We start from the raw sequence: 13629 nt of genomic DNA on the forward strand, positions 1-13629 counted from the left end.
AAATGAATTTAAAATAGACTTGTGTGTCATTCTGAAAGCAGAACTTCAGATGGGTCTTGTGCTTTTTGTGCCAAGCTGTTGTATAAAAGAAAATATCTTGACTAACTTGTACTGAAGGCTCTCTCACGGTGTCTGTAACGGGGGTGGGAAGGTGTGTGTTCCCTGGCTGCTGTCACACAGCAGCTGGTACTGCTGGGCCAGGGCCACGTCCTCTTGCAATTCCTGCCTTTCCGTGTGCTCTCAGGTTTTATTTAGTGTTGTGATTTTTAATAGGTATTTCTGTGTTTTAGAAAATACTTTGTCTATGGTGATACAGAGTAGTCTTTAAAAAAATGTTTCTCTGGAAGAAAAAGACCTTTAGGAGTCTAAAGTTGTTGAGGTTTTTGTGAGAGCATCTCTGCATGCTGAGAGGTGCTCTGCATTGTGCGTGGCAGCCTTTGGGCAGTTGTACTTAGAGCTTTCTCTGTCACTTTCCATGACTGTAGTTTTAACAGAAACAAAATAATAAGCAAAATAATTCCTGGCTTAATATCTTTATACTTTTTTTTTTTTTTCCCCTCTTCTGCTTAATGAAGTAATAATACTAAACTCATAATAATACTCTTGGGCTTTCCTTCTTCATTTTAGATCTGAACCACAGTGGTCTAGGATCCCATTATGAAAATTCTCACTGGGGACCAGTCTCTTCAAATAGTGACTCCAGCACAAACTGGGATAAAGTTATTGTAGACGGCTCTGACAAAGAAGCATGGCCATCAATCACTGGCAGTGACCCAGAGCTGACTTCAGAATGTATGGACACTGACTCTGCCTCCAGCTCTGGGTCGGAGCGGAACCTCGTTATCATGGCTTCAGGGAGCACAGGCGGAGAAGGCGATGGCATTCGCAATGGCATCGGACATGGGTCTCAGAATAAGTTTGTGGTTGGTAGCAACAGCAATAATGTGGGCAATGGAAGTATTAGTGGGCCGTGGGGGTTGTCCCATGGGTCCATAATAAGCACATGTCAAGTTTCTGTGGATGCTCCTGACAGCAAATCTGAAAGTAGCAACAATAGAATGAATGCTTGGGGCACCATAAACTCTTCATCAAATGGAGGGTTAAATCCAAGCACTTTGAATTCAAATGGCAACCATGGTGCCTGGTCCGTGTTGGAGAACAGTGGACATGCCCTGAAAGGGTCCGTGGGGAGTGGGAGTCCTGGCACAAGCATTCAGTGCAGTACCATAGGTCAGATGGCCAACAGCCAGAGTATTAACTCGAAAGTGGGTGGCTCAGCCCACAGTTCCTGGGGAAGCCTTCAGGAAAGTTGTGATTCTGAAGTAAATGGTACAAGGAATGTTTCATTCAGTGGGCAACCTCAAAACCTTAACACTGAAATGAATGGACCAAATAACACTACTAACTTTATGACCTCTAGTTTACCAAACTCTGCTGGTTCGGTGCAGCTGAACGAACTGCCCAACACTGCAGGGCCCGGGGCCTGGCGCGTGAGCACAATGAATCATTCTCAGATTCAGGCCTCTCCAGTGGCAAACGGCACTTCCATCTCTCACCTGAGCAACGGTGAGGCCAAAACCGGCGGCTCTTATGGTACTACCTGGGGTGCCTATGGCTCTAGTTACTCTGGAGACAAATGTCCAGGCCCAAACAGCCAAGCTAATGGTGACACTGTGAATGCAACTCTAATGCAGCCGGGCGGGAGCGGGCCTGGCAGCACTAACTTTCAAATCAGCGGGAATAAAGGCGGAGGGGTGTGGGAGGCAGGGACAGTCAACTCCCAGAACGTGCCGTGGGGAAATGGGAATGGTGCGAGTGCTGGAGGGAGCAGAAGAGGATGGGGCAACCCTGCACAAAGCACTGGCACCAACATTTCCAACGGGGAATGGAGCAAACTGCCCAGCAATCAGCATTCCAATGAAGGTATGAATGGAAACAGCAGGAAGTTTACAAATGGGTGGAAGTCTACTGAGGAGGATGATCTCAACAGCCAGAGTTCTGCTGCCTCCCAGATGGCTGAGCAGAACAGCACATGGGCCAAAACAGGTACGGGGGACAGCGAGGGGAGCTCGGAGAGCGCCGGGTGCCATGAGGACAGAGCGGCTACGGAAGGCCAGAACCGAGAGAGGAGGAAAGTTGACCAGCACACGTTACTCCAAAGCATAGTGAACAGAACTGACTTAGATCCACGTGTCCTTTCCAACTCTGGTTGGGGACAGACTCCAATCAAACAGAACACTGCCTGGGATACCGAAACATCACCGAGGGGTGAAAGAAAAACTGACAATGGGACAGAGGCCTGGGGGGGCTCTGTGGCACAGACTTCCAGCTCAGGGGGGTGTGTGGATAGACCTAGCCCTAATAATAACGATACCTCATCTGTATCGGGGTGGGGAGATCCAAAGTCTGCTACAAGGTGGGGAGACTCCAAAGGGTCAAACAGCCAAGGGGGGTGGGAAGAAGATTCTGCTGCTACAGTAATGGTCAAGAGCAATCAATCGTGGGGGAGTGGCAAAGAGGAAAAATCATCCTGGAATGACACACCGAAGATGAAGCAGGGATGGGGAGATGGACAGAAGGCCAGCCAGGGTTGGGCAGTGTCTGCTGGTGATAGCTGGGGTGAAAACTCTAGAAGCAACCACTGGGGTGAGGCAAAGAAATCCAGTTCTGGAGGCAGCAACAGCGACAGGTCGGTGTCTGGTTGGAACGAGCCGGGTAAATCAAATTCTGTTTCTTGGGGAGGCAATAATGTAACCCCAAACAACTCTTCAGGATGGGATGAGCCTGCAAAGTCTAATCAGAGCCAGGGCTGGGGAGACCCTCCAAAATCCAATCAGCCTCAAGTCTGGGGGGACTCATCGAAGCCAATCAACTCTCCTGAGTGGAACAAACAAGATGTTGGCTCTTGGGGAGCCCCGTCTGCCACGAACAAACCCCCGGGGTCCGGCTGGCTGGGGGGGCCAATGCCAGCCCCGGCAAAGGAGGAAGAGCCCACGGGCTGGGAGGAGCCATCCCCCGAATCCATACGCAGGAAGATGGAGATTGATGATGGAACTTCTGCTTGGGGTGATCCAAGCAAATACAACTACAAAAATGTGAATATGTGGAATAAAAATGTCCCTAACAGTAGCAGCAGTTCAGACCAGCAAGCACAGGTACATCCGCAGCTACTGTCTTCAAGTGCCATGTCTAGCAAGGAGAGCAGTTCGGGTTCTGGTAAGCCTGGCTTTTACCCAAATTTCTGTTTCCTGTCGATTACAAAGCACTTTTTTAGTCTTGCTTCTTAGAACAATATTTTAGTTTCAAAGTAGAAAGGGCAAAGTGGCAATGGAGTCTAGTTTCTGTTTATTAAAGAAATGATCAGATTGTCACAGAGCATTGATATTTTTGTACAGATTGGAAGATCTGCTCTAGTTTTAAATAACTGCAGTAATAAGGTCTAAACAGCTCTGCTTGAGTTCTGGGGAGTGGGAACACAGAGGAAATACTTAAAATAGTGTCTGAGGATTGAGATATTTTCCTAAATGATTCTAAAGCAGCTAAAATTTAATTTTGCTAATGAGCCTTCAAAAAAAGGAATGTTGAACTTCTGCAGGATGGAATGAAGTCTGATGGGTTTGTAAGGGTTTGGTATCAGACTTTCTGGTCTTGTAGCTTCATGAGCAGTGAATAACAATTTTGGAGAGGAACTTAATGGGGTATAGGAAGTATTTTGTGCTCTGTCTCTTTTCCAAGTGCCAGATGGGGTCACTTACATGTAACAAGCAGCTCTTAGCTTAATATCTTAGAAATTTGTATTATCATAATGCAATTCTATAAATACAAATTTGCATTTTTGTGATTAATTTTATTAATGGAACAGCTTGCAGCTGTAACAATGACCCTCACACAGAATGGAAATATGTGCTCACGTGCTTTCTACTGTATGTTAAGGATATAGGAAAGGCAAAACACTTGAGTCTCTTTAGGTAGCTTTAAAATCCTGTTCAAAACGATGCCAATAACTCCCCCTGCTTTGCAAAGGTTGGGGAGAGCCTTCTGCTCCAGCCACTACTGTAGATAACGGGACTTCAGCGTGGGGCAAGCCCATGGACACTGGTACGAGCTGGGGAGAGCCTGTCAGCGATGCAGGAGGCACCTCTGGCTGGGGAAACGCTTCTCTTGGGCAGCAGCCTCCAAATAAACCTGGTGAGTGCTCTCAGTGGCTTTGAGAAGGGGGAAATACCTCTGTGGAAGCTTCATGTGTTTCTGGGGCTTTTACCTCGCAGTAGGCATCCAGCTGTTTGGTGAAGCTGCTGCTGAAATGTTCATTTCTGGGGTTTTTTCACCACCAGGGCCTAAATCTATGCAAGATAGTTGGTGTGGAGATGATATGCCATTGACTGGCAGTCGTCAGACCAGCTGGGAGGAAGAGGAGGATGTTGAGATTGGAATGTGGAACAGCAGTTCCTCACAAGAAGCTAACCCAGCATTAAACTGGCCACCCTACATGAAAAAAATGCCCACAAAGGTGAGGAGCAGCTCAGGGCAAGGCTTGCTGTCATTTCTGAAAGCTTAAGTCAGAAGGGATTACTGCACTTACACATTACACTTTAATTTCCATTCTTAACACTTTGTGATGTAATTAAAGTAGGATCTGAGTATCACAGGAATTCCTTTCTGTTTTTAAGGGAATAATGAAAGGTGGAAATAAGCAAGATGAAACATGGATCAATCCATTCATTAAGCAATTCACAAATCTCAGTTTTTCAGTAAGTATTTGTCTGGCTTTGCTGCCTTTCCACAGGGCTGGTTACAATGCACAGACATTGAAATGCTCCATTGCCAAGTGTTCATTTTTATCATGGTTTTCTTTTTACTTGTGTTTGTCTCCCCTGTCACCCATCCCTTTTCTGTGCATTCTCATTACAAAAAGACCTCTTTATTGATGAAAAGTGCTTTTGTAACCACTACCCAGCTATTCATCCCATAGCCTGATGCTTTATTGCATTTACATAGGAGTTCTGGTGAGGGAGCCTTTTCTTGACTGGATAGCAACTGAAGGGAGGAAATGCTTTAAAATAGCATCTGATTGTCTTGATTTTTCTCTTCTGCAGTTTCAAACTATAATAGTGTGTAGGAATCTCTTTGTTTTATCTTAAAAATATTATTGTTAAATAATTGTGATTTATTTTACTACTTCAGAGAGAATCACCAGAAGAAACCATACAGAGCAATAAGATGGACATGTCTGGAGGTAAGAACAGTAGAACCAAGCTGGGCTTTATTGTTTTTCCTTCCATACTCTCTTTTACCTTATATCCTTCTGTAAATTACATTTTAAAAATGATATGTAGTGTATATAGCTATATACAGTTAAGTATATATTGCCCTAAAGAAAAGCTATGTCCTTGTAGAGAAAAGTATTTGTGTGTGTGAGTAATGCTGCACACAGAATCACCTGGTTGCTATAGGAATATTGGCCACGTATCAAACTAAGCTTATTCATATTTATATGTGTTAAACTGACACAAGAGAATGCTTTCAGGGTGTGGTGGGTTTGTTTCTTACAATATAAATCTCTTGATTGCCCTCCAGGCACCTCCAGTGAGTATGATCAGAAACATACCAAATCCCACACTGGCTCGTTGGGTTCATTCTTGGAAACACGTGTTCAGTTCTAAAACCTAAATTAGTGCTGAACAATTATTTTAGAAACATTTAAACCTGTCTGCAAAATTACTTGGGAGCAGTTACAGTTTATTTGGTTCCATTCACTGTTAGAATTTCTTTAGCAAATAAGAGATGGTATAATTCTTGTGACATTAATAACAGTATACTATGATGGTAGAATGTTTAACTAAAATAATTGCAGCATTGTAGTTTTTACTGTAGTTACTCTCTTTATTCCACTTCAAAATTGTTTTTTTTCACTTTGGGGCTCCTAGTCTCTTCAGTAAAGGAATCGTTCTTTGAGTTTTAGATTTCAGTATTAGTGACAAGCCTGATATTTAAATTATTGTGAGTTTAAACAATTACACATTCTTGGTTTTAAGAGAAAGCTGACATTAATATTTGCGTGAAGCGCTGCAAAATCTGTCGCTGCAGATTCCATGCCTCAGTTGTCTGTGGCCATTGGTTTGTGGGCTTTCCTTTCCCTTCTCAGTAAAGCCCAGCGAGTGCAGAGCTGAGGAAGGGGATGTTTGTTTTTGGGTGTCCTGCCCGAGGGCAGTGCCAGCTCAGCTGTCCCCAGGCACGCTGCTGCTGCCCTGGCTGAGGGGCCCCAGGGTGCTGAGCCACCCCTGTCTGTCCCCAGGGTTACTGCAGGACAAGCGGATGGAGATGGACAAGCACGGCCTGGGCGTGGGAGATTACAATCGTGTGGTTGGAAAAGGCCCTGGTTCTCGTCCCCAAATTCCCAAAGAGTCTTCCATGGATCGCGGTCCTTACTTCGATAAGGTGCGTTGTGTCTCACTGCTCCTCCTGCTCTGCCTCCCGAGCTCCTGCCTGCTCCTGAGCCTTCTGCAGGTGCTGCAGGGGGGAGTGAGGGCTGGCTGGTCAATCCAGGAGCTAGATCTGTTCTTTTGAACTCACTGATACATAGTACTAAGCACTTTCTGTAGCCCTTCCCGGTGCCAATGACTAACCTGATCTCTTTTGTTTTCTGCCTATTTCCTGCTGGTGCTGGACTGTCCTGTGACTCTTCCCTTCTGCTCCTGCCATGGTTTCTCCCTTCTGCTTGCTTGCTGGCTGGTTGTTGTGCCTCGGTTTGTCTGTCCCATCAGGATGGCATTGTAGCAGACGAGTCCCAAAACATGCAGTTTATGTCCAATCAAAACATGAAGCTTCCCCCTTCAAATAATGCACTACCTAACCAAGCCCTGGGCTCCCTAGCAGGGCTGGGTATGCAAAGCTTGAATTCTGTTAGACAGGTAAGGCTGTGTGTGTATCCTTGGCGTGTTACTTGACAGCATTTAATGATATAACATTGTAGCTGCCTGTGTGATTGATGTGTTTAACTTGTAATTGAAGTGTGTGGGGTGGGAGAAGCGGCAGGAGAGGTTTATTGTCACTGACTGCCCATGCTTTCCCCAGAATGGCAATCCCAGTGTGTTTGGTGTTGGGAATATAGCAGCACAGCCCAGGAGCATGCAGCAGCCTCCAGCACAACCTCTTAATTCATCTCAGCCTAATCCACGTGCTCAAGTGCCTCCTCCATTACTATCCCCTCAGGTAAGTGATACAGAAAACACTCTGTGTATAAACTATCTAAATGCTGCTTTCAGAAAATTTTTCCTTGTTTGTTGATGTTGCTGATATTTATTCTGTAAATATTTGGGAACATATTTATCTTGATGAAACCAGGCATCTGTTGACCAGAGCTTCTAGTATTCTGTGTGTTCAGGGCTGAGTAAACCCGTTGCAGTCACCTTTGGCCCTGGTGTGTGTTGCAGGTTCCAGTATCATTACTGAAGTATGCACCAAACAGCGGTGGCCTGAGCCCACTTTTTGGCCCACAACAGGTAGCCATGTTGAATCAACTGTCCCAGTTAAACCAGCTTTCTCAGATCTCCCAGTTACAGGTAAGCTAGCCAGGCTGGTTGCTGGCTGTGGTGTGTGCCAGGGTGAGCGTGGTGTCAGTGTCCTGTTCCTAAACCGCCCACCCCTGTCTCGCAGCGGCTGTTGGCTCAGCAGCAGAAGGCGCAGCCTCAGAGGAGCGTGCCTTCTGGGGGTCGGCAGCAGCAGGAGCAGCAGGTGAGGAAACCTCTTCATCTTCACTTCTCAGACTCTCCTGAGAACTGCTTTTCATCCCGAGCTGCTTTTCTTGCTGTGACTCGTCCTGAAGTGTGCAGGGGTGGACGGAGTTTGGCAGGCTCTGAAGGAGGGACTGGGTGCTGGGGTTTGGCTGTGCAGGATGCACAGGGTACAGAGGTGCATTTCATTCTCTTTCTCAAAACATGGAAAAGCTTTTGCTCACTGATGCTCTGTTTTTTTTAAGGGTCGATCTCTTAGTATGCAGCAACAGATGATGCAACAGTCCCGTCAGCTTGATCCAAACCTGTTAATGAAGCAGCAAACTCCACCCTCTCAACAGCAGTCACTCCATCAGCCCTCCATGAAATCCTTCCTTGAGAATGTCATACCCCACACTACTCCTGAGCTGCAGAAAGGGCCCTCACCAATCAATGCATTCAGCAGCTTCCCTATAGGTGGGTGCCCTGCCATCAGCCAGTGTTTGTGTGGCACACAGCCCCGCTTTCCCCCTTGCCTCCTCCTGGAAAATGACTGTAGCCCTGTCAGTACTTCCCATTTTAGTGGAAGTGGTAATTCTGTGTGGGGTTACCCTTCTTCAGCAAATGACTTTTCCCCAAGTACACTCATTCCCAGTGAGTGTCCGTGTCTCAGTGCAGAGTACTTTGCAGTCCTGAGGAATGACAGGCTCCTTTTAGTGCTCCTTTTGTCCCCTGGACCCCCAGGGAGATACAAAGTCCTGATTCCAGGAGCTAAAGGACTTTAAGAAGTAGAATCCATGCAAAGAATCCAGTGATGTAGACACATTTCTTGGGATTTCAGAAACGCTTTCAATGGCTCTGGAATTGCAAAGGTAGAACAAACTGTCACTTTGCCTGTTAGTGGTTTTGTCCAGGAAAGAAAGCTTTTGGCTTTGCATTTTTAAAGAATTGTTGTCTCATTAGACAAAATGTCTGAACATTTATAAATGCAAACATCTCCTGTTTTTTTCTCCCTACGTTTTCAGGCTTCTGTCCAATTTCTACTTCAGAAATTCCAGGCTTGTATATTTTCTTCTTACTTTAGGTCCCTTTCTAATGCTATCGTACTACAACTGTTTACCATTTACCTCTGTTCCTTACCCCCATTTCTTTCCTCCCCTTCATTTTGCTTTTCTTCTCTTTTATTCTAACTGGGTCATTTCTGTTGGGCTGATTGCCTTTGCATTCTCATTGGCCTCTGCAGAGGTTTTTCCTGGCTGTGCAGCTGAGTCCCTGTGCTTGCAGGCAGAGTGGCACTGGCCAGGACAGTGCCACACTGGGGGTGGCTTGTGGCCAGCCCCTAGTCCAGGCTGCTGCTTCAGAACTGCTGGTGATGATTGGCATCAGTGTCCAGTTCTGCTTTCATTCAAAGGGCAAGGCATACAAAGGAAGTTCTTTAGCTATTGGAGACACTGTGTTAGTTCTAAGGAAGGGCATATTTCACTTTCTCTGTGCTGAGGGATTGCATCCTGCCCAGACCAGGCTCCTTTGTGTTTCATTCCTTGAGCTGGAATTGTTGTATACTGCTCCATAGCTGCTTTCTCACACGAGTCTTGGGCAGGTCTCAGGAGCCTGCAGGACGTGTGAGGTTGCTTTGAGATCCCTCAGGAGTCTGCCCCAGGATACACAGGAGTTGTTTGGGGTCCCTGTGTACAGTGATGCAAGCACACAGAGCCACACTCAGTCCTCACCTAAAGTTTGGAGGGTAGGAGTAGCATGTCACTGTAATTTCTTCCCCTGCAGTGAGGAACTGAGTTCAGAGAGAAGCTGGTGTCACCTCCAGTGCACAGTGTGGTGGTGTAGTCGTGTGAGAGGGAGCTCACTTTGCCCAGCTGTCTCCTGGAAAATCCTGTGGGTTTGATGTTTTCTCCATGTTCTCATAACAGTCAGCAAGGAAAGCAAGGAGCTCCTGTTTCCATTCCAGGAAAGGGATTTGTCAGGATTCACTAGATACTCACCCCAAACAGAGATTGGGGGCCAGAGCTTCCTTTTCTCTCCCTAACCAGTTCTGCAGTCACATCCCAATTCATTATAGAATTAAGTATTTCTGTTAATAAAAACAACCTTTATCTGGCAAATAGTGAATATAACTGATAAACTAATATTGAGTATACTATAACTCATAGTATTACTGATACAATTAATATAAAGTCTTCCACAGTAGAACACAAAAATTACTTCTGAGAGGAGTATTTAAATTACAGATTATGTCCAGGTGCTGGTATCCATCACTCATCTCCCATACAGAGCAGTGACAGAGCTGTGCCTGCTTTGGGCTGGCATTGCCCTGGTCACAGATTGCCCCTCTGCCAGCTTGGGGTCTTTCTAACCCTTGTCTCAGAGGTCTGGTCTCTGCAGCTTCTCCAGAGGTAGAAGGAAGGTTACTGTGGTGCAGAGTTACTGCTCTGACAACAGCAAAATGCCAGAGGGAGGTGTCAGAAACAGGATCAGTTGGACTTTCCCTTTTTTAATGTTTGAGCTGTTGATACTTGTTATATTTCTCAAAACTCCATCCTGTTCCAAGCACTTTCCATGAGGCTTTTCAAGGGAGGCTTTTCTGGCATCAATTCTTGCCCTTTTCTTTAAGAAAAACAAACAAAAACCCCTCAAAAATAAAGCAGTTTCTTTATGGCTGTGAATGTCCACTTAGGAGCAAGAGGAGGCCCTTGTTTCCAGTGCTGAAGGAAGGTGTTTCTGGGAGACATTTGAGAAGTTCCCTGTATGTCTCTAGCCTCAGGTTAAACTGTTGCAGTGGTTTGTTTTCAGAGAAGAAGCAAATAGGGCTGGAGAAGTACCCAGGTAGAGTTGTGAGTTCGGGATTTTTACAGACTTGGAAAGGGAGTGGGCATGCCAGGGTCAAAAATGTGAGTACGATGCCCAAGCCCAGAGGAGCTGGTTCTCCCAGGTATTTGAGTTGATTTGGGTTGGCATTGTCTTGGTTCTCTGGCAGAGAAACATCTGGAAGTACAGACCACAGCTAGCGGGTCAAGGCTAGTTCTGTCTGCCCCATAGTTCAGGTATTTACATTTTAGTTTCTCTTAACTTCCTAATGTCTTCTTCCACTGACATTTTTGCATGAGGACATGAGCTGAGAACTTGGGAGTGCTTTGCATTGCTCAGCTTAGCTTCTGTGTGCAGAGAGTTCCCTGGTTTAAGTGCTAGAACGTTCCTCAGAACCAGAGACTTGGAAGCATGACATAACCATGGTAATGTGCTCTTCAGTGCTTTCTGGGACAGCAGTGGTGATGAGCAGAAGGAGAAGCTTGGTCTGTATCTCATCAGCTCTGTTTGCTTTCAGGAATGAACTCAAACTTGAATGTAAACCTGGATATGAGCAGTATTAAAGAGCCACAATCTCGGCTGAGGAAATGGACTACAGTCGACAGCATTTCGATGAACACATCCTTAGATCAAAACTCCAGCAAACATGGTATGTTCAGCATGGCCTTGAGCAGGCACATCAGCCTGTGAGGATCTGGGTGTCAGTGCAGGTTTGCAGTGTTTGGGCTGTGGTTATAACTCCTGTGTCACAGCTTGTGTTGTGTTGTCTGTGCCAACTTGCTGCTTGTCTACCACAGCAGCCTCAGCTTTGCTGACTCTGCTCACAGAATGGTCTTGTGATGAGATTAGTAGAAACATTCTACAGAATTCATTTCTGAACCAGAATTTTCTGTAAGTGGGACTGTTGCTACTAGCTTTACCTTAATCTTTAGTGGAATGCTTCATATATTTTTATGCCAAAAGCTTGGTTTTCAAGTTTTCTCCCCCACCACCCTTCTGTCCTAAGGTGCTTTTGGGGGATTTACCACATTCTGGGCATGGCTGACACTTTTACTGACAGGTTTTGGTTGTGAATGTCTATGTTTGCATTCTAAAACTGGGGAGAGCTTAGAAGGGCTAGACTTGGTACCATTGCTGTCATTAGTTTTAGAGGAGGTGAACTTGGTTGCTTCATGTTTCATTCCAGTAACCGAGATTCATATGACATTTCAACTGTTTCAGTTGCTTGAAATCTCATCCAATTAAAATTTGAGTCTATAGCCCAAGATTCTGTGTCTAAAGATAGTTATAAATGTCCCCAGTCTCCTGTTACTGCTCAGTCTCAGATTGTCGGGGTATTTTTAGGTGCATCAGCTGCTTTGCTGCTCTGAGCTGCCTCTGGTGCCATTCCCTGCAGCTGCCCTGCTGAACCCATCCCAGTGCTGCTGTTGCTTTACCTGTAGGCAATGTTTGCTGACCAGAGCTAGGAATTTCTGTATCGTGGGATCCCTGGTTCCCTCAGAACTGTAGCAGAACTGTCTGATAACTTCTAAACCATTCCTTTCTGTCTCCAGGGATTTTTAAAATTAAGGTTTTGCCTCCCCAGAATAGGAGTAGAATCTCCAGAGCTTTGCAGTAGCTAAAGATCCTTCACATGTAGCTGGTTCTTTCAAGAGCTCTCCCACACAGATCCCCATTAATCAAGTGGGGGTCCCACAGAATGCTCCTGCCCTCTGGAATTAATATTTTACTTGAATTGAATGCATGTTACTTTGAATATATGTACTGTTTTAGTGAAGGGATTTCATGGGAGATTGCTCCTGAATTACTCAGACATATTTCATTTTGAGTTATACATCTCCAATATAACTTGGCATCACAAGAGGACAGCGTGCTGCTATATATTTCATGAATGATTTACAAGGGCATGATTTTATATATGTATTTATATAGGGATATAAAAACCACCCATGAAAAAGTATTTAACTGCTTTTTTTTTATTGTTATTTTTTTTATCAGGTGCTATTTCAAGTGGTTTTAGGCTGGAAGATTCTCCGTTTGTTCCTTACGACTTTCTGAACAGCAGTAATTCGCCAGCCAGTCCTCCCGGATCCATTGGGGACGGCTGGCCCCGTGCCAAATCGCCTAATGGCTCTAGCAGTGTTAACTGGCCCCCAGGTACAGCCCTCCCTGCCCTGCCTGCCTCTGTCCTGCCTCTGTCCTGCCCTCTGCAGTGCTGCCTGTGCTCGGGGCAGCAGCCCTGCACAGCCAGGGTGTTCTCAGCACAGGGAAATGGAGAGTGGGATTTTACTGCACAGAGAGAAGTGTATCTGCCAGAGAAACCAGAAATGAAATGAGTAAAGTGACGGCTGAATCAAGTTAATTAAATGCTTAAAAGGTTTCGGATTTTCAGTCATTAGGAGATGTATTGTTTAGACAGCTGTTTCCTTTTTAAAAATATAGTGCAAATAAGCTTCTTTCCTTCATCTGTATTCCTAGAGTTTCGCCCTGGTGAGCCATGGAAAGGTTATCCAAACATCGACCCCGAAACTGACCCTTACGTCACTCCTGGCAGTGTCATAAACAATCTCTCAATTAATACTGTGCGGGAAGTTGACCACCTCAGGGACAGGAACAGTGGTATGCTCAGCCTGGCTGGGAATTGTGTGTAACCTTCCCTCAGCCACATTCTCGTGGAGATGTTTGCTGCTTGCTCCCCTCCTGCTTTATCCCTCGTGTTTCCTCCTTGCTCCCCTCCTGCTTATTCCCCTGTGTTTGCTCCTTGCTGCCCTTGTGCTGTGGATTTGGGATGAGTTTGCTGCTTGCTCCTCTCCTGGTTTATCCCTCGTGCTGTGCCTGTCGGGGCTGGGAGCTGATCCTTGGCTCAGCCCTGCTGCTGATGCAGTGCAGGAGCTGTCCCAGGAATGTGGGCTGTGCTCTGCACCCTGATGTCAGCTGTGCACACCCAGGCCTTTGGGAGCAGCAGAGCCGTGCAGGAGGGCAGGGGCTGTGCTCCTGCTGCCACCAGGAGCCCGTGGGCTGAGGATGGTGCTGGGGGCTCTGTGTCCCTGCCCTGAGTGCAGACAAGTTCAGGCTGGAGCACAAGCCAAGCATCCTC

General features: G+C 46.1%; 1 protein-coding gene across 13 annotated transcripts in view; it reads left to right on the forward strand.

The window, feature by feature from the left end:
- The window catches only part of TNRC6A (trinucleotide repeat containing adaptor 6A), a 41726-nt gene that overhangs the window by 23668 nt on the left and 4429 nt on the right, over positions 1-13629 (forward strand). For 7 of the 13 annotated variants that reach the window (XM_015642853.3, XM_015642857.3, XM_015642852.3 and 4 more), the window contains 15 exons: positions 628-3216; positions 4024-4188; positions 4335-4510; positions 4671-4751; positions 5185-5236; positions 6296-6438; positions 6765-6911; positions 7075-7212; positions 7434-7562; positions 7657-7734; positions 7979-8189; positions 8738-8770; positions 11050-11181; positions 12531-12689; positions 13011-13151. In XM_015642853.3, coding sequence (XP_015498339.1) covers positions 628-3216; positions 4024-4188; positions 4335-4510; positions 4671-4751; positions 5185-5236; positions 6296-6438; positions 6765-6911; positions 7075-7212; positions 7434-7562; positions 7657-7734; positions 7979-8189; positions 8738-8770; positions 11050-11181; positions 12531-12689; positions 13011-13151 — 4374 coding nt within the window. The remainder of the gene's footprint in view (positions 1-627; positions 3217-4023; positions 4189-4334; positions 4511-4670; positions 4752-5184; positions 5237-6295; positions 6439-6764; positions 6912-7074; positions 7213-7433; positions 7563-7656; positions 7735-7978; positions 8190-8737; positions 8771-11049; positions 11182-12530; positions 12690-13010; positions 13152-13629) is intronic. The other 6 variants (XM_015642854.2, XM_015642856.3, XM_015642862.3 and 3 more) reach the window with 3 other exon arrangements.

Source organism: Parus major, chromosome 14, assembly GCF_001522545.3.
Source record: "Parus major isolate Abel chromosome 14, Parus_major1.1, whole genome shotgun sequence".
NCBI lineage: Eukaryota > Metazoa > Chordata > Aves > Passeriformes > Paridae > Parus > Parus major.